At 44.0% G+C, this 21,164-nt stretch overlaps 1 protein-coding gene across 1 annotated transcript; it reads left to right on the forward strand.

Moving 5' to 3' along the window:
* Positions 1-10,155: 10,155 nt before the first annotated feature.
* Positions 10,156-17,862, forward strand: cdk7 (cyclin-dependent kinase 7). The gene is made up of 12 exons (XM_055920005.1): positions 10,156-10,263; positions 10,656-10,715; positions 11,930-11,963; positions 12,207-12,274; positions 12,556-12,624; positions 14,389-14,499; positions 15,004-15,122; positions 15,226-15,325; positions 15,657-15,743; positions 16,298-16,447; positions 16,638-16,782; positions 17,405-17,862. The coding sequence occupies exons 1-12, from the start codon at positions 10,198-10,200 to the stop codon at positions 17,431-17,433; spliced, it is 1,038 nt and encodes a 345-aa protein (XP_055775980.1). The 5' UTR covers positions 10,156-10,197; the 3' UTR covers positions 17,434-17,862.
* The last annotated feature ends 3,302 nt before the right edge of the window (positions 17,863-21,164 follow it).

Below are 21,164 nucleotides of genomic sequence, written 5' to 3' on the forward strand. Positions count from 1 at the left end.
ATGAATGAGCGATGGCCGAACGGCATAGGCAAGATGCAGTGGATGGTACAGAGTACAGTATATACATATGAGATGAGTAATGTAGGGTATGTAAACATTATATAAAGTGGCATTGTTTAAAGTGGCTAGTGATACATTTATTACATACATTTTTCCATTATTAAAGTGGCTAGAAATGAGTCAGTATGTTGGCAGCAGCCACTCAATGTTAGTGATGGCTGTTTAACAGTCTGGTGGCCTTGAGATAGAAGTTGTTTTTCAGTCTCTCGGTCCCCGCTTTGATGCACCTGTACTGACCTCGCCTTCTGGATGATAGCGGGGTGAACAGGCAGTGGCTCGGGTGGTTGTTGTCCTTGATGATCGTTTTGGCCTTCCTGTGACATCGGGGGGTGTAGGTGTCCTGGAGGGCAGGTAGTTTGCCCCCAGTGATGCGTTGTGCAGACCTCACTACCCTCTGGAGAGCCTTATGGTTGTGGGCGGAGCAGTTGCCGTACCAGGCGGTGATACAGCCCGACAGGATGCTCTCGATTGTGCATCTGTAAAAGTTTGTGAGTGTTTTTGGTGACAAGCCAAATTTCTTCAGCCTTCTGAGGTTGGAGAGGCACTGCTGCGCCTTCTTCACCACGCTGTCTGTGTGGGTGGACTATTTCAGTTTGTCCGTGATGTGTACGCCAAGGAACTTAAAACTTTCCACCTTCTCCACTACTGTCCCGTCGATATGGATGGAGGCTGCTCCCTCTGCTGTTTCTTGAAGTCCACGATCATCTCCTTTGTTTTGTTGACATTGAGTGTGAGGATATTTTCCTGACACTACACTCCGAGGGCACTCACCTCCTCCCTGTAGACCGTCTCGTCGTTGTTGGTAATCAAGCCTACCACTGTAGTGTCGTCTGCAAACTTGATGATTGAGTTGGAGGCGTGCATGGCCACTCAGTCATGGGTGAACAAGGAGTACAGGAGAGGGCTGAGAACGCACCCTTGTGGGGATCCAGTGTTGAGGATCAGCGGGGTGGAGATGTTGTTACCTACCCTCACCAGCTGGGCGCGGCCCATCAGGAAGTCCAGGACCCAGTTGCACAGGGCGGGGTCGAGACCCAGGGTAGACGAAGAACAGCATTCTTACATAGGTATTCCTCTTGTCCAGATGGGTTAGGGAAGTATGCAGTCTGATTGCGATTGTGTTGTCTGTGGACCTATTGGGGCGGTAAGAAAATTGGAGGGGGTCTAGGGTGTCAGGTAGGGTGGAGGTGATATGGTCCTTGACTAGTCTCTCAAAGCACTTCATGATGACGGAAGTGAGTGCTACGGGGCGGTAGTCATTTAGCTCAGTTACCTTCGCTTTCTTGGGAATAGGAAGAATGGTGGCTCTCGATCCCTTGGACTGGGATACGTTCCGCATAGTGTCGGACAATAACATTGATGAATACGCTGATTCGGTGAGCGAGTATATTAGCAAGTGCATCGGTGATGTTGTACCCACAGCGTCTATTAAAACATTCCCCAACCAGAAACTGTGGATTGATGGCAGCATTCACACAAAACTGAAAGCGCGTACCACTGCTTTAAATCAGGGCAAGGTGACCGGAAACATGACCGAATACAAACTGTGTAGCTATTCCGTCTGCAAGGCAATCAAACAAGCTAAGCGCCAGTATAGAGACAAAGTAGAATCACAATTCAACTGCTCAGACACTACAGCCAATCACAGACTACAAAAGGAAAACCAGCCCCGTCGCGGACCACGATGTCTTGCTCCCAGACAAACTAAACAACTTCTTTGCTCGCTTTGAGGACAACACAGTGCCACTAACACGGCCCGCTACCAAATCCTGCGGGCTCTGCTTCACTGCAGCCAACGTGAGTAAAACATTTAAACGTGTTAACCCTCGCAAGGCTGCCGGCCCAGACGGCATCCCCAGCCGCGTCCTCAGAGCATGCGCAGACCAGCTGGCTGGTGTGTTTACGGACATATTCAATCAATCCTTATCCCAGTCTGCTGTTAGGGTGCCTGTCTAGCCTGTCTTTTTACTGTTGTTTTATTTCTTTACTTACCTATTGTTCGCCTAATACTTTTTTTGCACTATTGGTTAGAGCTTGTAAGTAAGCTTTTCACTGTAAGGTCTACTACACCTGTTGTTTTCGGCGCACCTGACAAATAAACTTTGATTTGGATTTGATTTGACTATGGGAGGCACACAGTACTACATAGATCCATGGCTACATGGAACTCTATTCCACATCAGGTAAGTGACGCAAGCATCAGATTTTAAAAACAGCTAACAAAATGTAACAAATGTAACAGCTAACAAAATGTGGGGATGGCGGAGAGACACACACAGGCACAGACACACATACACATTATAAGATATGCACTCTACACAAACGTACACATGGATTTTGTATTGTCGATATGTGATAGTAGAGTAGTGGCCTGAGGGAACACACTTAATGTGTTGTGAAAAGTGTTATGAAATGTAATGTCATGTAATGATAAAAATTGTATATACGTAACTGCCTTAATATTGCTGGACCCCAGGAAGAGTAGCAGCTGCCTTGGATCCTTAATACAAACAGGAGACAGCACACACTCCCACTCTCCTCTTCCCCCTCTGATTCCTCTCCCTACTCTCCTTCTCTCTACTCAGTCCCTCTCTTCCCACTCATACTTACCTCTTGCCTAGAGATGTGGTGAACCACAGACTAACAGGAGCAGAGTGAGGTTTCATATAGCCACAAAAGTGTGATGAACAATCAACTGTCGTTTCCAAGCTCCTCTGAACACACTAAACGATATCAAAATCAAAGGGGTTTCTCAATGTGTCACATCTTATTGTGAACAAGCATCGTACGTTAATGTCTGCCTCGTAATGGTTATATCCTCTATATTTAGGAACACTAAAATGTTTTTTTTTATACAGTACATAACGAGTGCAGGCCTAAATAACTTAAATTAGACTGCTCACCGAGATTGTCATCTGCTTTAGAAAACCTGCAACTCTCTCCTCTTGACTGTTCATAATGTCTACAGTCTTCCTATGTGACAGCCTGATACAACCACACGTTGTCACCAAAGCTAACTGACACCAAACCTTTTATCTGTCATGTTCTGACCTTAGTTCCTTTTTTATGTCTTTATTTTAGTTTGGTCAGGACGTGAGTTGGGGTGGGCATTCTATGTTGTTATTCTATGTTTTTTTCTGTGTGCTATATTTCTATGTGTTTAGCCTAGTATGGTTCTCAATCAGAGGCAGGTGTCGATCGTTGTCTCTGATTGAGAATCATACTTAGGTAGCCTGTTTTTCCACTATGGGTTGTGGGTAGTTATTTTCTGTGTCTGTGTTTCACCATACAGAACTGTTTCGGTTGTTTGTGTGTTTTTTGGTTATTTTTGTTCCGTGTTCATGTTGATTTATTAAAAATCTAATTATGGACACTTACCACGCTGCACATTGGTCCGACTTTTCCTACTCCTCCTCAGACGAAGAGGAGAATCGTTACATTATCATTGAATGTCCATACTAAATATGGCTCCCAATCAGAGACAACGAAAAACACCTGCCTCTGATTGAGAACCATATCAGGCCAAACACATAGAAATAGACAAACTAGACAAACATAGAATGCCCACTCATATCACACCCTGACCAAACAAAACATAGAAACAAACAAAACAAACTATGGTCAGGGCGTGACATCTACACACATCTCCAATTAGACTGTTCTCTTCTTACTACTGTACCACTCTCCCTATCTACAGCCTCCATTTATCACTTTCTCTCTTCTCTCTGTCCTTCTCTCCTCCCATTCTATCTCGGCTGCAAGTGAACACACTCTCTTCTACCTCCCTTTCTTCCACCCTGTCCCAGCTGCACAAACATATATGCTCCTGTTATTCACGTCTGTCAAGTGGCTTTAACATGAGGCCACTGTACGCATACATAAGGACCATGGAGTCTATGTGAATTTGAGTGTGTGTTTGTAGGAGAGTAAGGGTGGAGAGAGAAAGTGAGAGACAGAGGTGGGAAAGAGAGAGAGAGAGAGAGAGAGAGAGAGAGAGAGAGAGAGAGAGAGAGAGAGAGAGAGAGAGAGAGAGAGAGAGAGAGATGAGCTGTCAGGATGTGTGTATGCATGCATGTAAGGGGGAGCTAGAGGCCTGATCCTTCACACGGCTTTGTCAAGCTCTACATAAAAAATGAAGGGTGTGTGTGTGTATGTGTGTGTGTGTGTGTGTGTGTGTGTGTGTGTGTGTGTGTGTGTGTGTGTGTGTGTGTGTGTGTGTGTGTGCGTGTGTGCGTGTGTGCGTGTGTGCGTGTGTGCGTGTGTGTGTGTGTGTGTGTGTGTGTGTTTGTATGTGTGTCAATCTATCTGTGAGAGGGGCGGAGGGGCAGGCCCATGTCTAATCCTCTGGGATGGGAGGGTTTATGTCGGAGAGGGAAGTTTGAGACTGGAGATGTGTTCACTGATGCATATACATCACTAAGCTGAAAGAAGCCATGGAGCTCTGTGTGTGTGTGTGTGTGTGTGTGTGTGTGTGTGTGTGTGTGTGTGTGTGTGTGTGTGTGTGTGTGTGTGTGTGTGTGTGTGTGTGTGTGTGTGTGTGTGTGTGTGTGTGTGTGTGTGTGTGTGTGTGTGTGTGTGTGTTCACTGATGCATATATCACACAGGCTTCCATATTGAAGGAGACAGGTCTCGGGGGATCCCTGTCAAAGATTTTGAAAGAAAAGAAACTGTCCGAGTCAGATGCTGTCTTTTTTTTAAATTAATAAAGCCTTGGTTGATAACTGTGACTGGCACCTACTGTTTTAAGTAATGTACAGTGGGGCAAAAAAGTCTCTAGTCAGCCACCAATTGTGCAAGTTCTCCCACTTCAAAAGATGAGAGAGGCCTGTCATTTTCATCATAGGTACACTTCAACTATGACAGACAAAATGAGAAAAACAATTCCAGAAAATCACATTGTAGGATTTTTAATGAATTTATTTGCAAATTATGGTGGAAAATAAGTATTTGGTCACCTACAAACAAGAAAGATTTCTGGCTCTCACAGACCTGTAACTTCTTCTTTAAGAGGCTCCTCTGTCCTCCACTCATTACCTGTATTAATGGCACCTGTTTGAACTTGTTATCAGTATAAAAGACACCTGTCCACAACTTTAAACAGTCACACTCCAAACTCCACTATGGCCAAGACCAAAAAGCTGTCAAAGGACACCAGAAACAAAATTGTAGACCTGCACCAGGCTGGGAAGACTGAATCTGCAATAGGTAAGCAGCTTGGTTTGAAGAAATGAACTGTGGGAGCAATTATTAGGAAATGGAAGACATACAAGACCACTGATAATCTCCCTCAATCTGGGGCTCCACGCAAGATTTCACCCCGTGGGGTCAAAATGATCACAAGAACAGTGAGCAAAAATCCCAGAACCACACAGGGGGACCTAGTGAATGACCTGCAGAGAGCTGGGACCAAAGTAACAAAGCCTACCATCAGTAACACACTACGTCGCCAGGGACTCAAATCCTGCAGTGCCAGACGTGTCCCCCTGCTTAAGCCAGTACATGTCCAGGCCCGTCTGAAGTTTGCTAGAGAGCATTTGGATGATCCAGAAGAAGATTGGGAGAATGTCATATAGTCAGATGAAACCAAAATATAACTTTTTGGTAAAAACTCAACTCGTCGTGTTTGGAGGACAAAGAATGCTGAGTTGCATCCAAAGAACACCATACCTACTGTGAAGCATGGGGGTGGAAACATCATGCTTTGGGGGTGTTTTTCTGCAAAAGGACCAGGACGACTGAACCGTGTAAAGGAAAGAATGAATGGGGCCATGTATCGTGAGATTTTGAATGAAAACCTCCTTCCATCAGCAAGGGCATTGAAGATGAAACGTGGCTGGGTCTTTCAGCATGACAATGATCCCAAACACACCGCCCGTGCAACGAAGGAGTGGCTTCGTAAGAAGCATTTCAAGGTCCTGTAGTGGCCTAGCCAGTCTCCAGATCTCAACCCCATAGAAAATCTTTGGAGGGAGTTGAAAGTCCGTGTTGCCCAGCAACAGCCCCAAAACATCACTGCTCTAGAGGAGATCTGCATGGAGGAATGGGCCAAAAGACCAGCAACAGTGTGTGAAAACCTTGTGAAGACTTACAGAAAACATTTGACCTCTGTCATTGCCAACAAAGGGTATATAACAAAGTATTGAGATAAACTTTTGTTATTGACCAAATACTTATTTTCCACCATCATTTGCAAATAAATTCATTAAAAATCCTACAATGTGATTTTCTGGATTTTTTTTCTCATTTTGTCTGTCATAGTTGAAGTGTACCTATGATGAAAATTACAGGCCTCTCTCATCTTTTTAGTGGGAGAACTTGCACAATTGGTGGCTGACTAAATACTTTTTTGCCCCACTGTACGAAATAAATAGATGAAGAAATGATCATCATAATTTGTAGTCTTCAACATAGTAATTTTGTCATAAAGCAGTATTTAGAAAAGATTAATAAAACAAGGCAACAGTAAACATGTTGTCCCCCACAAATGATGCAGCGACGCCCTTGGGCCAATTAGTGATTCAAGCTCAAACGAGACAGCAGATATAGTGCCTTCAGAAAGTATTCATACAGCCAGAAAAATGTATTAAATGTATTTATTTTCTCACCCATCTACACACAATGACATAATGACAAAGTGAAAACATGTTTTCTGGAATAAAAGGAAATACAGAAATATCTCATTTACATATACTACCATTCAAAAGTTTGGAGTCACTTGGAAATGTCATTGTTTTTTAAAGAAAAGCAAATTTTTTGTCCATTAAAATAACATCAAATTGATCAGAAATACAGTGTACGTCAGAGTGTACGCAACTGGTCGAAGGAAGTCAGGTGCAGGAGAGCAGAGATGAGTGAACAGGCACACTTTATTCAGGCAGGGGAAAACAGCCGGACGCAACTGCGTCACAACACTCCGGCCCAAGGAAAAAAGCGATAGCGCACAAATTACACAAATAGGTACAAATAACAAAACCACGGGTTGAAACAATACCCGGCGCAAAACCAGCCTGTAGCGTCACACACGTAACGAACGAACAATACCACACACAGACATGGGGGGGAACAGAGGATAATATACACGTAGAGTAATGAGGGGATGTAAACCAGGTGTGCGGGAAAACAAGACAAAACAAATGGAAAATTAAAGGTGGAGCGGCGATGGCTTGAAGACCGGTGACGTCGACCGCCGAACGCCGCCCGAACAAGGAGAGGGACCGACTTTGGCGGGAGTCGTGACAGTGTAGACATTGTTAACGTAAATGACTATTGTAGCTGGAAACGGCTGATTTTTCTTGGAATATCTACATAGGCGTACAGAGGCCCATTATCAGCAACCATCACTCCTGTGTTCCAATGGCACGTTGTGTTAGCTAACCCAAGTTTATAATTTTAAAAGGCTAATTGATCATTAGAAAACCATTTTGCAATTATGTTAGCACAGCTGAAAACTGTTGTGCTGATTAAGGAAGCAACAAAACTGGCCTTCTTTAGATTAGTTGAGTATCTGAAGCATCAGCATTTGTGGGTTAGTTTACAGGCTCAAAATGGCCATAAACAAAGAACTTTCTTCTGAAACTCGTCAGTCTATTCTTGTTCTGAGAAATGAAGGCTATTCCATGCGAGAAATCGCCAAGAAACTGAAGATCTCGTACAATGCTGTGCTGTGGCTCTAACCAGAATAGAAAGAGGGGTGGGAGGTCCCGGTGCACAATTGAGCAAGAGGACGAGTACATTAATGAAGGGGCGTGACCTTTCAAAGGTTTTGTATATGCCGGATCTCTATGGCCAGATGCATCATACACCCAAGCTTTGTCAAAATCGGACCAGTGATGTCTGAGGTATTGAGTGTGACCAAATAACATACAAATGACGGTATGGACAGAGATGCGTGGCCTGAACATTAACACACATCGTATGTGGTATGGTTTAAGAAGCATAAGGACCTTATCTTTCACATCTGCAATAATATTTTTTCTAAAAACAAAAGGTTAAATTGATGCACACCTTTATAGCGTTAACCCCTTATTTTTGGCACTAAACAACCTAAGCTCTGTCTAAGCCAGAGGATGGCGAATTGGCTCTGGAGGCCAAAACAGCCAAATACTGCATCGAAGCGTGAATCGATTCTCAATTACGGTATGGTTCTGGAAACATAAATCCCTTTACTTTCATATCACATAAAAATATTTTCACAACAGCAAAATACACCGGTTGTAAAACAGCAGACCACTATAGTCCCTGTGCCCAAGAACACTAAGGTAACCTGCCTGAATGACTACCGAACCATAGCACTCATGTCTTTTAGTCATGAAATGCTTTGAAAGGCTGGTCATGGCTCACATCAACACCATTATCCCAGGTACCCTAGACCCAATCCAATTTGCATACCGCCCTAACAGATCCATAGATGATGCAATCTCTATTGCACTCCACACTGCCCTTTCTCACCTGGACAAAAGGAACACCTATGTGAAAATGCTGTTCATTGACTACAGCTCAGCGTTCAACACCATAGTGCCCTCAAAGCTCATCACTAAGCTAAGGACCCTGGGACTAAACACCTCCCTCTGCAACTGGATCCTGGACTTCCTGACGGGCCGCCCCAAGTTGGTAAGGGCAGGTAACAACACATCCGCCATGCTGATCTTCAATACGGGGGCACCTCAGGGGTGCATGCTCATTCCCCTCCTGTACTCCCTGTTCACTCATGACTGCACGGCCAGGCACGACTCCAACACCATCATTAAGTTTGCAGACGACACAACAGTGGTAGGCCTGATCACCGACAACGATGAGACAGCCTATAGGGAGGAGGTCAGAGACCTGGCAGTGTGCTGCCAGGATACAACCTCTCCCTCAACTTGATCAAGACAAAGGAGATGATTGTGGACTACAGAAAAATATTCCTATTATCATCGACAGGGCTGTAGTGGAGCCGGTTGAGAGCTTCAAGTTAGTTGGCGTCCACATCACCAACAAACTAATATGATCCAAGCACACCAAGACAATCCTAAAGAGGGCACGACAAAACCTATTCCGCCTCAGGAGACTGAAAAGACTTGGCATGGGTCCTTAGATCCTCAAAAGGTTCTACAGCTGCACCATCGAGAGCATCCTGACGGGTTGCATCACTGCTTGTTATGGCAACTGCTCGCCCTCCGACCGCAAGACACTACAGAGGTTAGTACATATGGCCCAGTATATCACCGGGGCCAAGCTTCCTGCCATCCAGGACCTCTATACCAGGCGGTGTCAGATGAAGGCCCTTAAATTGTCAGACTCCAGCCATCCTAGTCATAGACTGTTCTCTCAGCTACCGCACAGCAAGAGTACCAGAGCGACAAGTCTAGGTCCAAGAGGCTTCTAAACAGCTTCTACCCCCAAGCCACAAGACTCCTGAACAGCTAATCAAATGGCTACCCGGACTATTTGCATTTCACTGTAAGGTCTACACCTGTTGTTTCCGGCGCATGTGACCAATAAAATTAGATTTTAATTTTTCATTGACAACTAGCTTGTGGTGTCTGTCTTCCGTTTACACGCAGTTATTCTGAGATGCAGATAGGTAATTACCACCAATTACCAGATAGGTCATTAGTCCACTCTGTCTTAATCAAATATTTTTTTGTATAGATTTTTGGGATACTTCAAGGGGTCTTAAGATTCAAAATCATATAGCAAAATTATCCTTGGTATGACATTAAAACAATTCTATATAGCTTAGTAGAAACCCCTCCCCCGGCTTAGACAGGGTTTAGACTTTTTTAAACAGAACATTTAAGGTTCTTGGACCAAGTAGTAACGTTAGGCTTCTTTAGTCCAATAATGGGCTAGGACAGATACAGATCCACAGTCCCCTCCCTGATTTCATCGTGGGTGACAATAATTTGCCATATGACAAGTGCGTTTCTCTTTTTGACAAAATGAGATAGAATATCTACACACCTATCGTTACTATTTGTTTAGGGGGTTAGATCATATAATCACGTCGATATCAGTCTTCAGGTTAATAGTAACCAACAGATGACGCTGTTGGTCAAAAATCAACACTCAAAACGATGATTGTTTCACCCGGAAATACTCATGGACCTTTAACAAAGCCGGAAGTTGGAGAAATTGCCGTTTGAAATTACGATCATGGCGCTTGATGTAAAGTCCCGAGCAAAAAGATATGAAAAACTAGATTTTCTGGGAGAGGGTCAGGTAATGATAAACAGTATTATCTTGCCAAAGTAGTGTTTTGCTTATGAGTCGCTTTGTTTAGATTAACCTTAGCGCTTTATAGATTCAGAGAAAACTAAAGCTCGATTGCTACCTGCTACGTTATACTATCCTAGCTAGCAAGCAGCACAATGAGCTAGCCATGGCATGAGTTGTGATACGTTGCCGGTTTCTGCAAAGGCAACAGCTTCAAAATTACAACAATTAAAAAGCCGTCTGATTGATAACTTGAATTAGTTAACTACGCTAACGTAAGCTGTGTTTGTTGACTAGCTAGCTACATTTATCTGCTTGTCACTTTTGAGGTTGATGGTAACGTTAGTTTCACTCTGTTTTACTTATCAACGAATGTTGTTCTTCCTGCCTTCCCACAGTTTGCCACTGTTTACAAAGCCAGGGACAAGACCAACGACACAATAGTTGCCATCAAGAAGGTAAAATCCCTAAGATCTGGGATCAATGGTTCAGGATCAACAAAATGCATCCTTAAAGAGGGGAAAATGTGACCTAATTTGGTTTTGTCTAACAGGATGGTCTCAATGGTGCATGTGTAGCATTTCGTGAGAGTCTTAGGGGCCAAGCCGACTTACTTTATCCTAAGGTTGAAGAGGCTTTCTTCACCACACTGTCTGTGAATGGACCATTTCACGTCGTCAGTGATGTGCATGCTGTGGAAGCTTTTCACCCTCTCCACTTTGGCCCTGTGGATGGGGGCGTACTATCTCTGCTGTCTCCTGAAGTCCACGTTCAGCTTCTTCGTTTTGTTGAGGGAGAGGTTATTTTCCTGGCATTTCTCCGCCATGGCTCTCCACCTCCCTGTATTCTGTCTCGTCGTTGTTGGTACTCAGGCCTACCACTGTTGTGTCATCAGCAAACCTGATGATTGAGTTGGAGATGTGCGTTGCCATGCAACCATGGGTGAACAGGGAGTACAGGAGGGGACTGAGCATATAGCCCTATGGAACCCCCATGTTGCGGATCAGCGTGGCAGAGGTGTTGTGCCTATCTTCACCACCTGGAGCTGGGCTGTCAGGAAGTCTAGGACCTAGTTGCACAGGGTGGGGTTCCAGATCCAGAACACCATACGGTAATCACCCTCTCTGCCACCATAATCATAACATTTTTCAACTGGTTGTTCAATACCGTTTCCGTTAAATTCAACATTGCACACCGTTCTGTCGTACTGAGCACACCCCTGATTCAAAGGGGGTGTGACATTTCAAAACACTTCCCCGATAGGATACACACGTGCTTCCTTGGGCAGGAGGAGGTGGTCGAGGAGAGGATAACACTTCTCTGTTCGCTTATCAACAAATTGACACTCCTACATATGGCTTCCATTTTCCTGGTCGTGGAGGAGGACTGGCTTTTGCCCAGTTTAGAATATTCCAAAGTACATTGCCAGCTGCAGCAATTTTTTTCTGCATAAGGTTTTTGTGTAGGCCTTGTAGGGTATAATCTGGGGGCTGGAGACGGGAGAACAGGATGCTAAGGACAGACAATATGCATATGGACTACGACCAGGATTACACCATGCCATTTTATTCATAATGAAACTGTTGATTCCATATCCACACTTTAAAACCATGGTGGTTTGATTTTGATTATAATGTACACTATTAATAGTGTGTGCTGTTTCTCCTGACAGATCAAAGTTGGACACAGAACAGAGGCTAAAGATGGTGAGTGTGTGTCCACTCACCCCAGCACAGGAGCTTCAGACTGGTTTAGGTTCAACCTTATGTATGGGGTGGTTTCCTTGATACAGATTAAGTTACTCCTGGACTAAAAAGCTAACTCAGTGGAGAATCTCCATTAAACTGTTTTTCAAGTCAAGGATTAGGCTTAATCTTTGGCTGGGAAATCACCCCATGAAGTTTGATTCAGAATATTTGTCTCATGTTTGTGGATCATGTATCTCTCAGGCATCAACAGGACAGCCCTACGAGAGATTAAACTACTGCAGGAGTTAAGTCACCCAAACATTATTGGGGTAAGAATCGAACTAAACTACTGTTTTAATGGAAACTGTCAGTAGTAATATTAATGCTTTCCTGGTAGAGCGCTGAATCAGTTTCATCATCAGTTGTATTTATGATCATTTAGAACTTATTTGGATATTAATCCATAACCAAAGCATCCTTTCTAAACTATCTTAATTGCTCACCATCACCTTTACTGTGAAATTGTGTAATGTTCTCAAAGTAAGCACAATATCATGTACAGTATATCACTACATTTACATCACTGTGTGTCCATATCTCTGTTTCTCAGCTGCTTGATGCATTCGGGCACAAATCTAACATCAGCTTGGTGTTTGACTACATGGAGACAGATCTGGAGGTGAGACTGAGCTTTATGTTTTGTTCATTTTGGGCCGGTTTCCTGGACACAGATTAAGCCTAGTCCTGTACTAAACAGCTTGCTTAATGGAGAATCTCCACTGAAATAGCTTTTTAGTCCATTAGCACGTTTCCTTCCACAGATTTTATGCGATTGAAATCACACCATATAAAATAAATAAAAATACGCCAGCTGTGAAGGAAACAGGACGTTACTGTACAGTTTTCTAAATGCAGACAGATCATTCGTTTTTTCGACATGGTGAGATGTTTTTGTGTCGGTAAAATTAATTATGTGAGAAATGGCCTTTATGGGCAAATGTTGATGGAATAACCATCATATCAAAGTAAACTTGGAGTCTCGCGATGATATGGTGTGTGTGGTCCTCCCACAAGGATTTGGAAAAACCATGCAGTTTATTACAGATGAAATAAATGATGAGGAACTTCACAGGGTGGTGAAAGTGCACGGTGATGAGCTTGATGCTCCTTTCCAATAAATATCTAGGGTCTTATTCTGGTGACATGATGATCGATGCTTGACTGCCGTTTTGACAAATACAAATATTCTCACTTTTATCCATAATAATATCATCATGTAGACTAGTCTACCCGCATAGCCTACCCACACTGTATCTGTGAGCTGTTAGCTAGTGTGCACGTCCCAAGACCAGAGTAGGCACATTTTCTATTTAACGCAAAAGGTTTTGTGACAAAACTATCGTTGGAGTTGAAAATGCGATTGAAACACATTGAACTTTACATTTATATTCGGTATATGAAAACATAAACGTGAAAAAGTAAATTTTGCGTGCAGAATGTCATCACACACAGATTTTTATCCGCAGCAAGACAGTTTGGTGGAAACCCACCACTGGTTGGAAAATGCGTGTGTTTTCTTTATGCTGTTTTTAAAATATTAGCATGAAAATCTGTTGCCAATTGAATGGAAACCTAGCTCATGACTAGGATGAATCTGTGTCCAGGAAACTGGAGTTGTAAATGCTGTCATTCACAGCTGTATTCTAAAAGTGGATTTGGACACTAACGGCCACTACAGGGATACTCCATTTTTTTCCAGAGAGAGAAGGCAGTACTTGGGACTCATGGGTTAATACTCGGTCTGAAGATCCTTTTGAATATGCGAGAGGCTCCCTTTACAGACTAGTACTCTATTCATTCTGAGAGCTCTCTGGTATGTCCTCCCTGAGGCACAGATGGGTTCAGTCAGACTGAACATCAAAGACTGCCCAGAGAAAACCAGAGAGAGGGAGCAGCCTGAGAGCTATGGTATTAGTTGGTTTCTATCTCTCTCTGAGGAGGTCTGTAGGGCCAGCTCTGGCCCTGGGGGACAAATCTCTCTCTCTCAGCCCATCCCCGTTGCTCTCGCCACCTCTTATTTACTCTATTTATGGGAGTCTGTGGCTGCCCGATTGCTTCAGATGAGTGTCCAGTTTCACTGCCAGTACCGCAAACTCAGGTAGAGAGCAGGAAAACAGACCAACTAAGAGCCATAATACCCCTCTCCCCTCAGCTCTCAAGATGATCATTATCAGATCATAGACAGACAGAAAGCACACAGAGGTCTGACATATGAGGATTTGATAGCCTTTCTACGTATAGAGATGTTGTGCTGAAATGATTTTCAGCTTGTGCTTTCCCGAGAGGTGTTCTGTTGTCTGTGAACCTGAAGCTGTGGAGTTAAAGGGGTTTGTAGACTATTGAGACTGACATCCCTGGTCTAACTCCCTTTCCTGTGTTCTAGGTGATCATCAAAGATACCAGTCTGGTTCTGACTCCAGCCAACATCAAAGCCTTCATAGTGATGACTCTACAGGGCCTAGAGTACATGCACCACAACTGGGTTCTGCACAGGGTAGGTTAACACACACCTTCTCAAAGCATGCTCATACAATACACACCTTCTCATAGTAGACTGAACTTCAGAATCTGTTTGTAACTGTAAAACCCCAAAATATATACATATACTGAACAAAAATACTGGGGGGTGTGGTAACACATGGGTTGCGGTTGTGAGGCCGGTTGGACGTACTGTCAAATTTTCTGAAATGACGTTGGAGTGGACTTGTGGTAGAGAAATTAACATTCAATTCTCTGGCAACAGCTCTGGTGGGCATTCCTGCAGTCAGCATGCCAGTTACACGCTCCCTCAAAACTAGAGACATATGTGGCATTGTGTTGTGTGACAAAACTGCACATTTTAGTGGCCTTTTATTGCCCCCCGCACAAGGTGCACCTGTGTAATGTTCATTTTGCTTAATCAGCTTCTTGATATGCCACACCTGTCAGGTGGATGGATTATCTTGGCAAAGGAGAAGTTATATTTGCTCCATTAGTAAAATACTGTGTCTGTGTGTAGGATCTGAAGCCCAATAACCTGCTGCTGGATGAGAATGGTGTGTTGAAGCTGGCTGATTTTGGTTTGGCTAAAGCCTTCGGCAGCCCTAACAGAGTCTACACTCACCAGGTAGTTACCAGGTAGGTGTCACTCTCAAACTCCTTTTCAAAGCCTTTGTCCATTTTGTCATTTTTTTTTTTTTTAATGCACTGTGTTTGTGATGCAATTTTTGCGCTCTCTCAGGTGGTATCGTTCTCCAGAGTTGTTGTTCGGTGCCAGGATGTATGGGGTGGGCGTCGACATGTGGGCTGTGGGCTGCATCCTTGCAGAGCTCCTCTTAAGGGTACACACACTCACACACCACATAACCTCAGTCCAATTTAAACATTGAGAAGAGACAAAAATGCTGTGAAACTAGACAGCTCAGATTAATCGAAATTCCGAAATTGTCTTGTCTCATGGTGACTTTTTGATCTAGACTGAGCATTAAGGTTCGAGAACTGTATTGTCAGACACACGTCTTTCTGTACACACTAAGTCTGTGTCCCAAATGGGACCCTATTCCCTATATAGTGCACTACTTTTGTCCGGGACCCGTAGCAATATGTTGCCATTTGGGACTGAGCCCATGCTCACTGCATGTTTGCGGTGTAACACCCTCTGTCTCTCTCCAGTTACCCTTCCTAGCTGGAGACTCCGATCTGGACCAGCTGAGTAAGATCTTTGAAGCTCTGGGGACTCCTACAGATGACACCTGGCCTGTGAGTACTCATCTGTGTTTTCTGTGTCTGCAGGTGTGGTTATTTTAACACAAAGCATCTGCTTTAAAATACCTGGTTCAGCGCCCAGGCTCTGTCGCAGCCGGCCGCGACCGGGAGGTCCGTGGGGCGACGCACAATTGGGCTAGCGTCGTCCGGGTTGGCCAGTAGGAATATCCTTGTCTCATCGCGCTCCAGCGACTCCTGTGGCGGGCCGGGCGTAGTGCGCGCTAACCAAGGGGGCCAGGTGCACGGTGTTTCCTCCGACACATTGGTGCGGCTGGCTTCCGGGTTGGAGGCGCGCTGTGTTAAAGAAGCAGTGCGGCTTGGTTGGGTTGTGCTTCGGAGGACGCATGGCTTTCGACCTTCGTCTCTCCCGAGCCCGTACGGGAGTTGTAGCGATGAGACAAGATAGTAATTACTAGCGATTGGATACCACGAAAATTGGGGAGAAAAGGGAATAAAAAAATATAAAAAAATAAAAAACCTGGTTCCTCAACATTAAATTGTGGATTTAAATAATGCCTTCATGTTTCTGTCTCTCTCGCCATCTCTAGGGGATGAGTAGTCTACCTGACTATGTGTCGTTTAAGTTGTTTCCTGGTACTCCTCTGGAACACATCTTCAGTGCTGCAGGAGACGACCTCTTAGAACTACTACAGGGTCTATTCACCTTCAACCCTTCCACACGCCTTACAGCTACACAGGTATGTAGGTGTGCTGTGCACCGCTAATGGCATCCTATTCCCTATATAGTGCACTACTTTTGTTTTTGACCAGAGCCCTATGGGGAGTAGGGTGCCATTTGTGATGCAGCCTTAGTTCAGCTTCTCTCTGTGTATATTCATTGCTGTTTCTCCTAGCTCTAAAGCCCCCCCCCCTCCACCCCATCTCCAGGCTCTAAAGATGAGGTACTTCAGTAACAGACCAGGTCCAACCCCCGGGCACCAGCTGCCCCGGCCCAACTCATCAGCAGAGGCTCTCAAAGAGAAGGAGAACCTCACCATCGGAATCAAGAGGAAACGAGACGGACTGGAGACGAGTAAATAACACCACACACACCCCCCTCACCATTGGAGTCAATAGCACAGGCATCATTGTTCCATCGTACATGGTTGTGTTTGACCATGGTATTAATGACATTGGGAAATATTATTCTGCTTTCTGATTTAAACTGATGGTTTGATTGTACAGTGGAGTCAAGGACTGCTTTCCAGATTTGGTGGGGCCAGAAAGCAGCCCTCCCATTCAAAGAATGCATACATATTTTTCTACTGTGACCAATTAAATTAAATTAAAAACACATAATCTCACACTGTCAGAGCAACATGTTGTTACTTGCATAGACCTGGAATCCCATTTAGATTCCGAGCCCAGTTATTAAAAGGGTGTCAGCGGTAAAAATGACTGCTATAGCAACCCAGGACTAGAACACACACAGTTGAAAGGGTGGTGGCAGTACATTTTACTGCAACAGAAACCGTGTTACTGGGAGGTTCCAAGCAGTGGTTTGGGAACTATTATGGTCGACTGGGCTGTATATTATAATACTCTGAGCTGAGCTTTATTTAAAAATAAACTCTGGGTGCCGAAATCTGAATTTAGTTGTTAGCAGATGGTGAGTCTATATGTTCATTAAAGCAATGGTTGTTTTTCCTTTTCAGGCACCATAAAGAAGAAACTGATACTGTGAGGGGAGGTTTGATTCGGTGGAGCAACATGACCACTCCTGCTGTTGAACTTAGTGTGGTTCATTGGACTCGATAGAAGTTGCCCCTAACCAGTGGTCCAGGGTCATTTTTCTTTCTTCATTTGGTGTTAGATAATCTGATCCTAGATCAGTGGTTAAGGGGCAAGTACTTCTACCTCCAGTGTGGCCCATTGTGGTCTAATGGTCCAGCTGTGAAGACCTCCAGTGTGGTCTAGAACAGTGGTTCTGAATATTCTTCATTGCAACAATGATTTCTGAGCTCTGTAAGAGCCTGCTACAGTAGAACTATTTATGTGGTCCAGGAAAAAAACAGCAAGACGTGCTTTTTGTTGTGATTCATTTCATAGATTTAGTTTTATTTGTTTCTTTTTTTTGTGTACGTGATGTAGGATAATAAATAATTCTGTCTGAGATGATGCTCTTGTTCATTTGCTTGACACCTCTGAAATAACGTGACACCTCAACTCTTACCCAACTCGCGTCACAAAGAAAGCTATTATGAAGTATCACATTTGATAACATTTTTTTTTCATGAATTTTATGAAAATTGTTAGTGTAACATTTGTGTGGAATATAAAACATGGAACTTGTGTTTGGGAATCCTCATGTCACCTTTCCCACTCTCTGGTTTGTGTTGGCATTCACCCCACATGGAGGTGCCCTTACTGCTCTGAATGATTACACTTCCATCCACCCACTACATAAACAGTGACTCTGAAACCTGATAAATGTATAAAGAATAAACCTTTTCTTGCTGTATGTGCAAAAGGTGAGGAAAGCAAAGAAACACTAAAGTATATAACACTATGTATGTGGACAGCCCTCCAAATGAGTGGATTTGGCTATTTCAGCCAAACCTGTGACAGGTGTATAAAATTTTGCGCACAGACAAACATTGGCAGTAGAATGGCCTTACTGAAGAGCTCAGTGGCTTTCAACTTGGTAACGTCAGGATGCCACCTTTCCAACAAGTCAGTTTGTCACATTTCTGCCCTGGTCAACTGTAAGTGCTGTTATTGTGAAGTGGAAACGCCTAGGAGCAACAACAGCTCAGCTGTGAAGTGGTAGGCCACACAAGCTAACAGAATGGGACCGCTGATTGCTGAAGCGCGTAAAAGTCATCTGTCCTTGGTTGTAACACTCACTACCGAGTTTCAAACGGCCTCTGGAAGCAATGTCAGCACAAGACCTGATTGTCAAGAGCTTCATGAAATAGGTTTCCATGGCCAGGCAGCCGCATACAAGCCTAAGATCACCATGCGCAATGCCAAGCGTCGGCTGGAACGATGTAAAGCTTACCGCCATTGGACTCTAGAGCAGTGGAACCACGTTCTCTGGAGTGGTAAGTCACTCTTCACCATCTGGCAGTCCGACAGACTAATCTGGGTTTTGCAGATGCCAGGAGAACGCTACCATAGTGCCAGCTGTAAAGTTTGGTGGAAGAGGAATAATGGTCTGAGGCTGTTTTCATAGTTCGGGCTCTTTAGTTCCAGGGAAGGGAAAGCTTAACACTTCAGCCTACAATGACATTCTAGACAATTCTGTGCTTCTAACTTTGTGGCAACAGTTTGGGGAAGGCCCTTTCCTGTTTCACCATGACAATGCCGCTGTGCACAAAGCAAGGTATATACATAAAGCAAGGTATAAGTGGAAGAACTTAACTGGGCTGCACAGAGCCCTGACCTCAACCCAATCGAACACCTTTGGGAAGAATTGGAACGCTGACTGCGAGCCAGGCCTAAACGCCCAACGTGTATATAATGGAAAACTAAAAATACACAGTTTATATACACAGTTTAGTCTGCAATGAAAACCCAACTAGAAGGAGAATCTCGCAAATAAATGTGTGTGTGTGGACAGAAAAATGGATAGCGTCGACGGTTTGATTAGATTTTGACAGTGTGCAAGTTCATTTTGCATAGCCCGGTTCCCCGGGTGGGTAGAGATTTCACTTTAGGACCAATAGAATGGCATGAAATGAGCAAGCCCTGCCCACCTTGGGGCACCGAGCCATACAAAACAAACTTGCCCATTGTGTGTGTGGGAGGGAGAATGTGTGCGACAAGGAGATGTAATGCCTCCAGGGCAGACGGTGGCACAGTTCAGCTCCAGTCTGACACCAGTGTGCTACCAGCAGTGCTGTATGTCAACAGTCTAAAATTGCCTCCTGTCCCCTAGGGCTGGGAAATTCCACGGACCTCACAATACGATATTACTACAATACTTACAGTACCAGTCAAAAGTTTGGACATGCTTATTAATTCAAGGGTTTTTCTTTATTTGTTTTCTACATTTTAGAATACTAGTGAAGACATCAAAAGTATGAAATAGCTTGATAACAGCTTTGCACCCTCTTGGTGTTCTCTCAACCAGTTTCACTTGGAATGATTTTCCAACAGTCTTGAAGGAGTTCCCACATATGCTGAGCACTTGTTGGCACCTTTTCCTTAACTCTGCGGTCCATCCCAAACCATCTCAATTAGGTTAAGATTGGGTTATTGTGGAGGCCAAGTCATCTGATGCAGCACTCCACCACTCTCCTTCGTTAAATAGCCCTTACACAGCCTGGAGGTGTGTTTTGGGTCATTGTCCAGTTGAAAAACAAATGACAGTCCCACTAAGCACAAACCGGATGGGATGGTGTATCGCTGCAGAATGCGGTGGTAGCCATGCTGGTTAAGTTTGCCTTGATTTTTAAATAAATCACTGACAGTGTCACCAGCAGAGCGGCAGGTAGCCTAGTGGTTAGAGCGTTGCTGGATCGAATCCCAATGTATAAATCTGTCATTCTGCCCCTGAACAAGGCAGTTAACCCACTGTTCCCCGGTAGGCCATCATTGTAAATAAGACTTTGTTCTTAACTGACTTGCCTAGTTAAATAAAGGTTAAATGTAAAAGAAAATTTAAAAAAAATAAAAACACCCCCACACCATCACACCTCCTTCTCCATGCTTCACGGTGGGAACCACACATGCGGAGATCATCCATTCGCCTACTCTGTGTCTCACAAAGACACAGCGGTTGGAACCAAAAATCTAAAATTTTGACTCATCAGACCAAAGGACAGATTTCCACCAGTCTAATGTCCATTGCTTGTGTTTCTTGGCCCAAGCAAGTCTCTTCTTATTATTGGTGTCCTTTAGTATTGGTTTCTTTGAAGCAATTCAACCATGAATGCCTGATTCACGTGATCTTCTCTGAACAGTTGATGTTGAGATGTGTCTGTTACTTGAACTCTGTGAAGCATTTATTTGGGCTGCAATTTCTGATGCTGGTAACTCTAATGAACTTATACTCTGCAGCAGAGTTAACTCTGGGTCTTCCTTTCCTGTGGCGGATCTCATGAGAGCCAGTTTCATCATAGCACTTGATGGTTTTCGCAACTGCACTTGAAGAAAGTCCTTGAAATTTTCCGTATTGACTGACCTTCATGTCTTAAAGTTATGATGGACTGTCATTTATCTTTCCTTATTTGAGCTGTTCTTGCCATAGTATGGACTTGGTCTTTTACCAAATAGGGCTATCTTCTGTATGCCACCCCTACCATGTCAAAACACAATTGATTGACTCAAACGCTTTAAGGAAAGAAATTCCACAAATGTACTTTTAACAAAGGCACACCTGTTAAATAAAATGCATTACAGCTGCAAGTCTCTTGGGGTATGTCTCTATAAGCTTGGCACATCTAGCCACTGGGATTTTTGCCCATTCTT

Source organism: Salvelinus fontinalis, chromosome 4 (genome assembly GCF_029448725.1).
Source record: "Salvelinus fontinalis isolate EN_2023a chromosome 4, ASM2944872v1, whole genome shotgun sequence".
NCBI lineage: Eukaryota > Metazoa > Chordata > Actinopteri > Salmoniformes > Salmonidae > Salvelinus > Salvelinus fontinalis.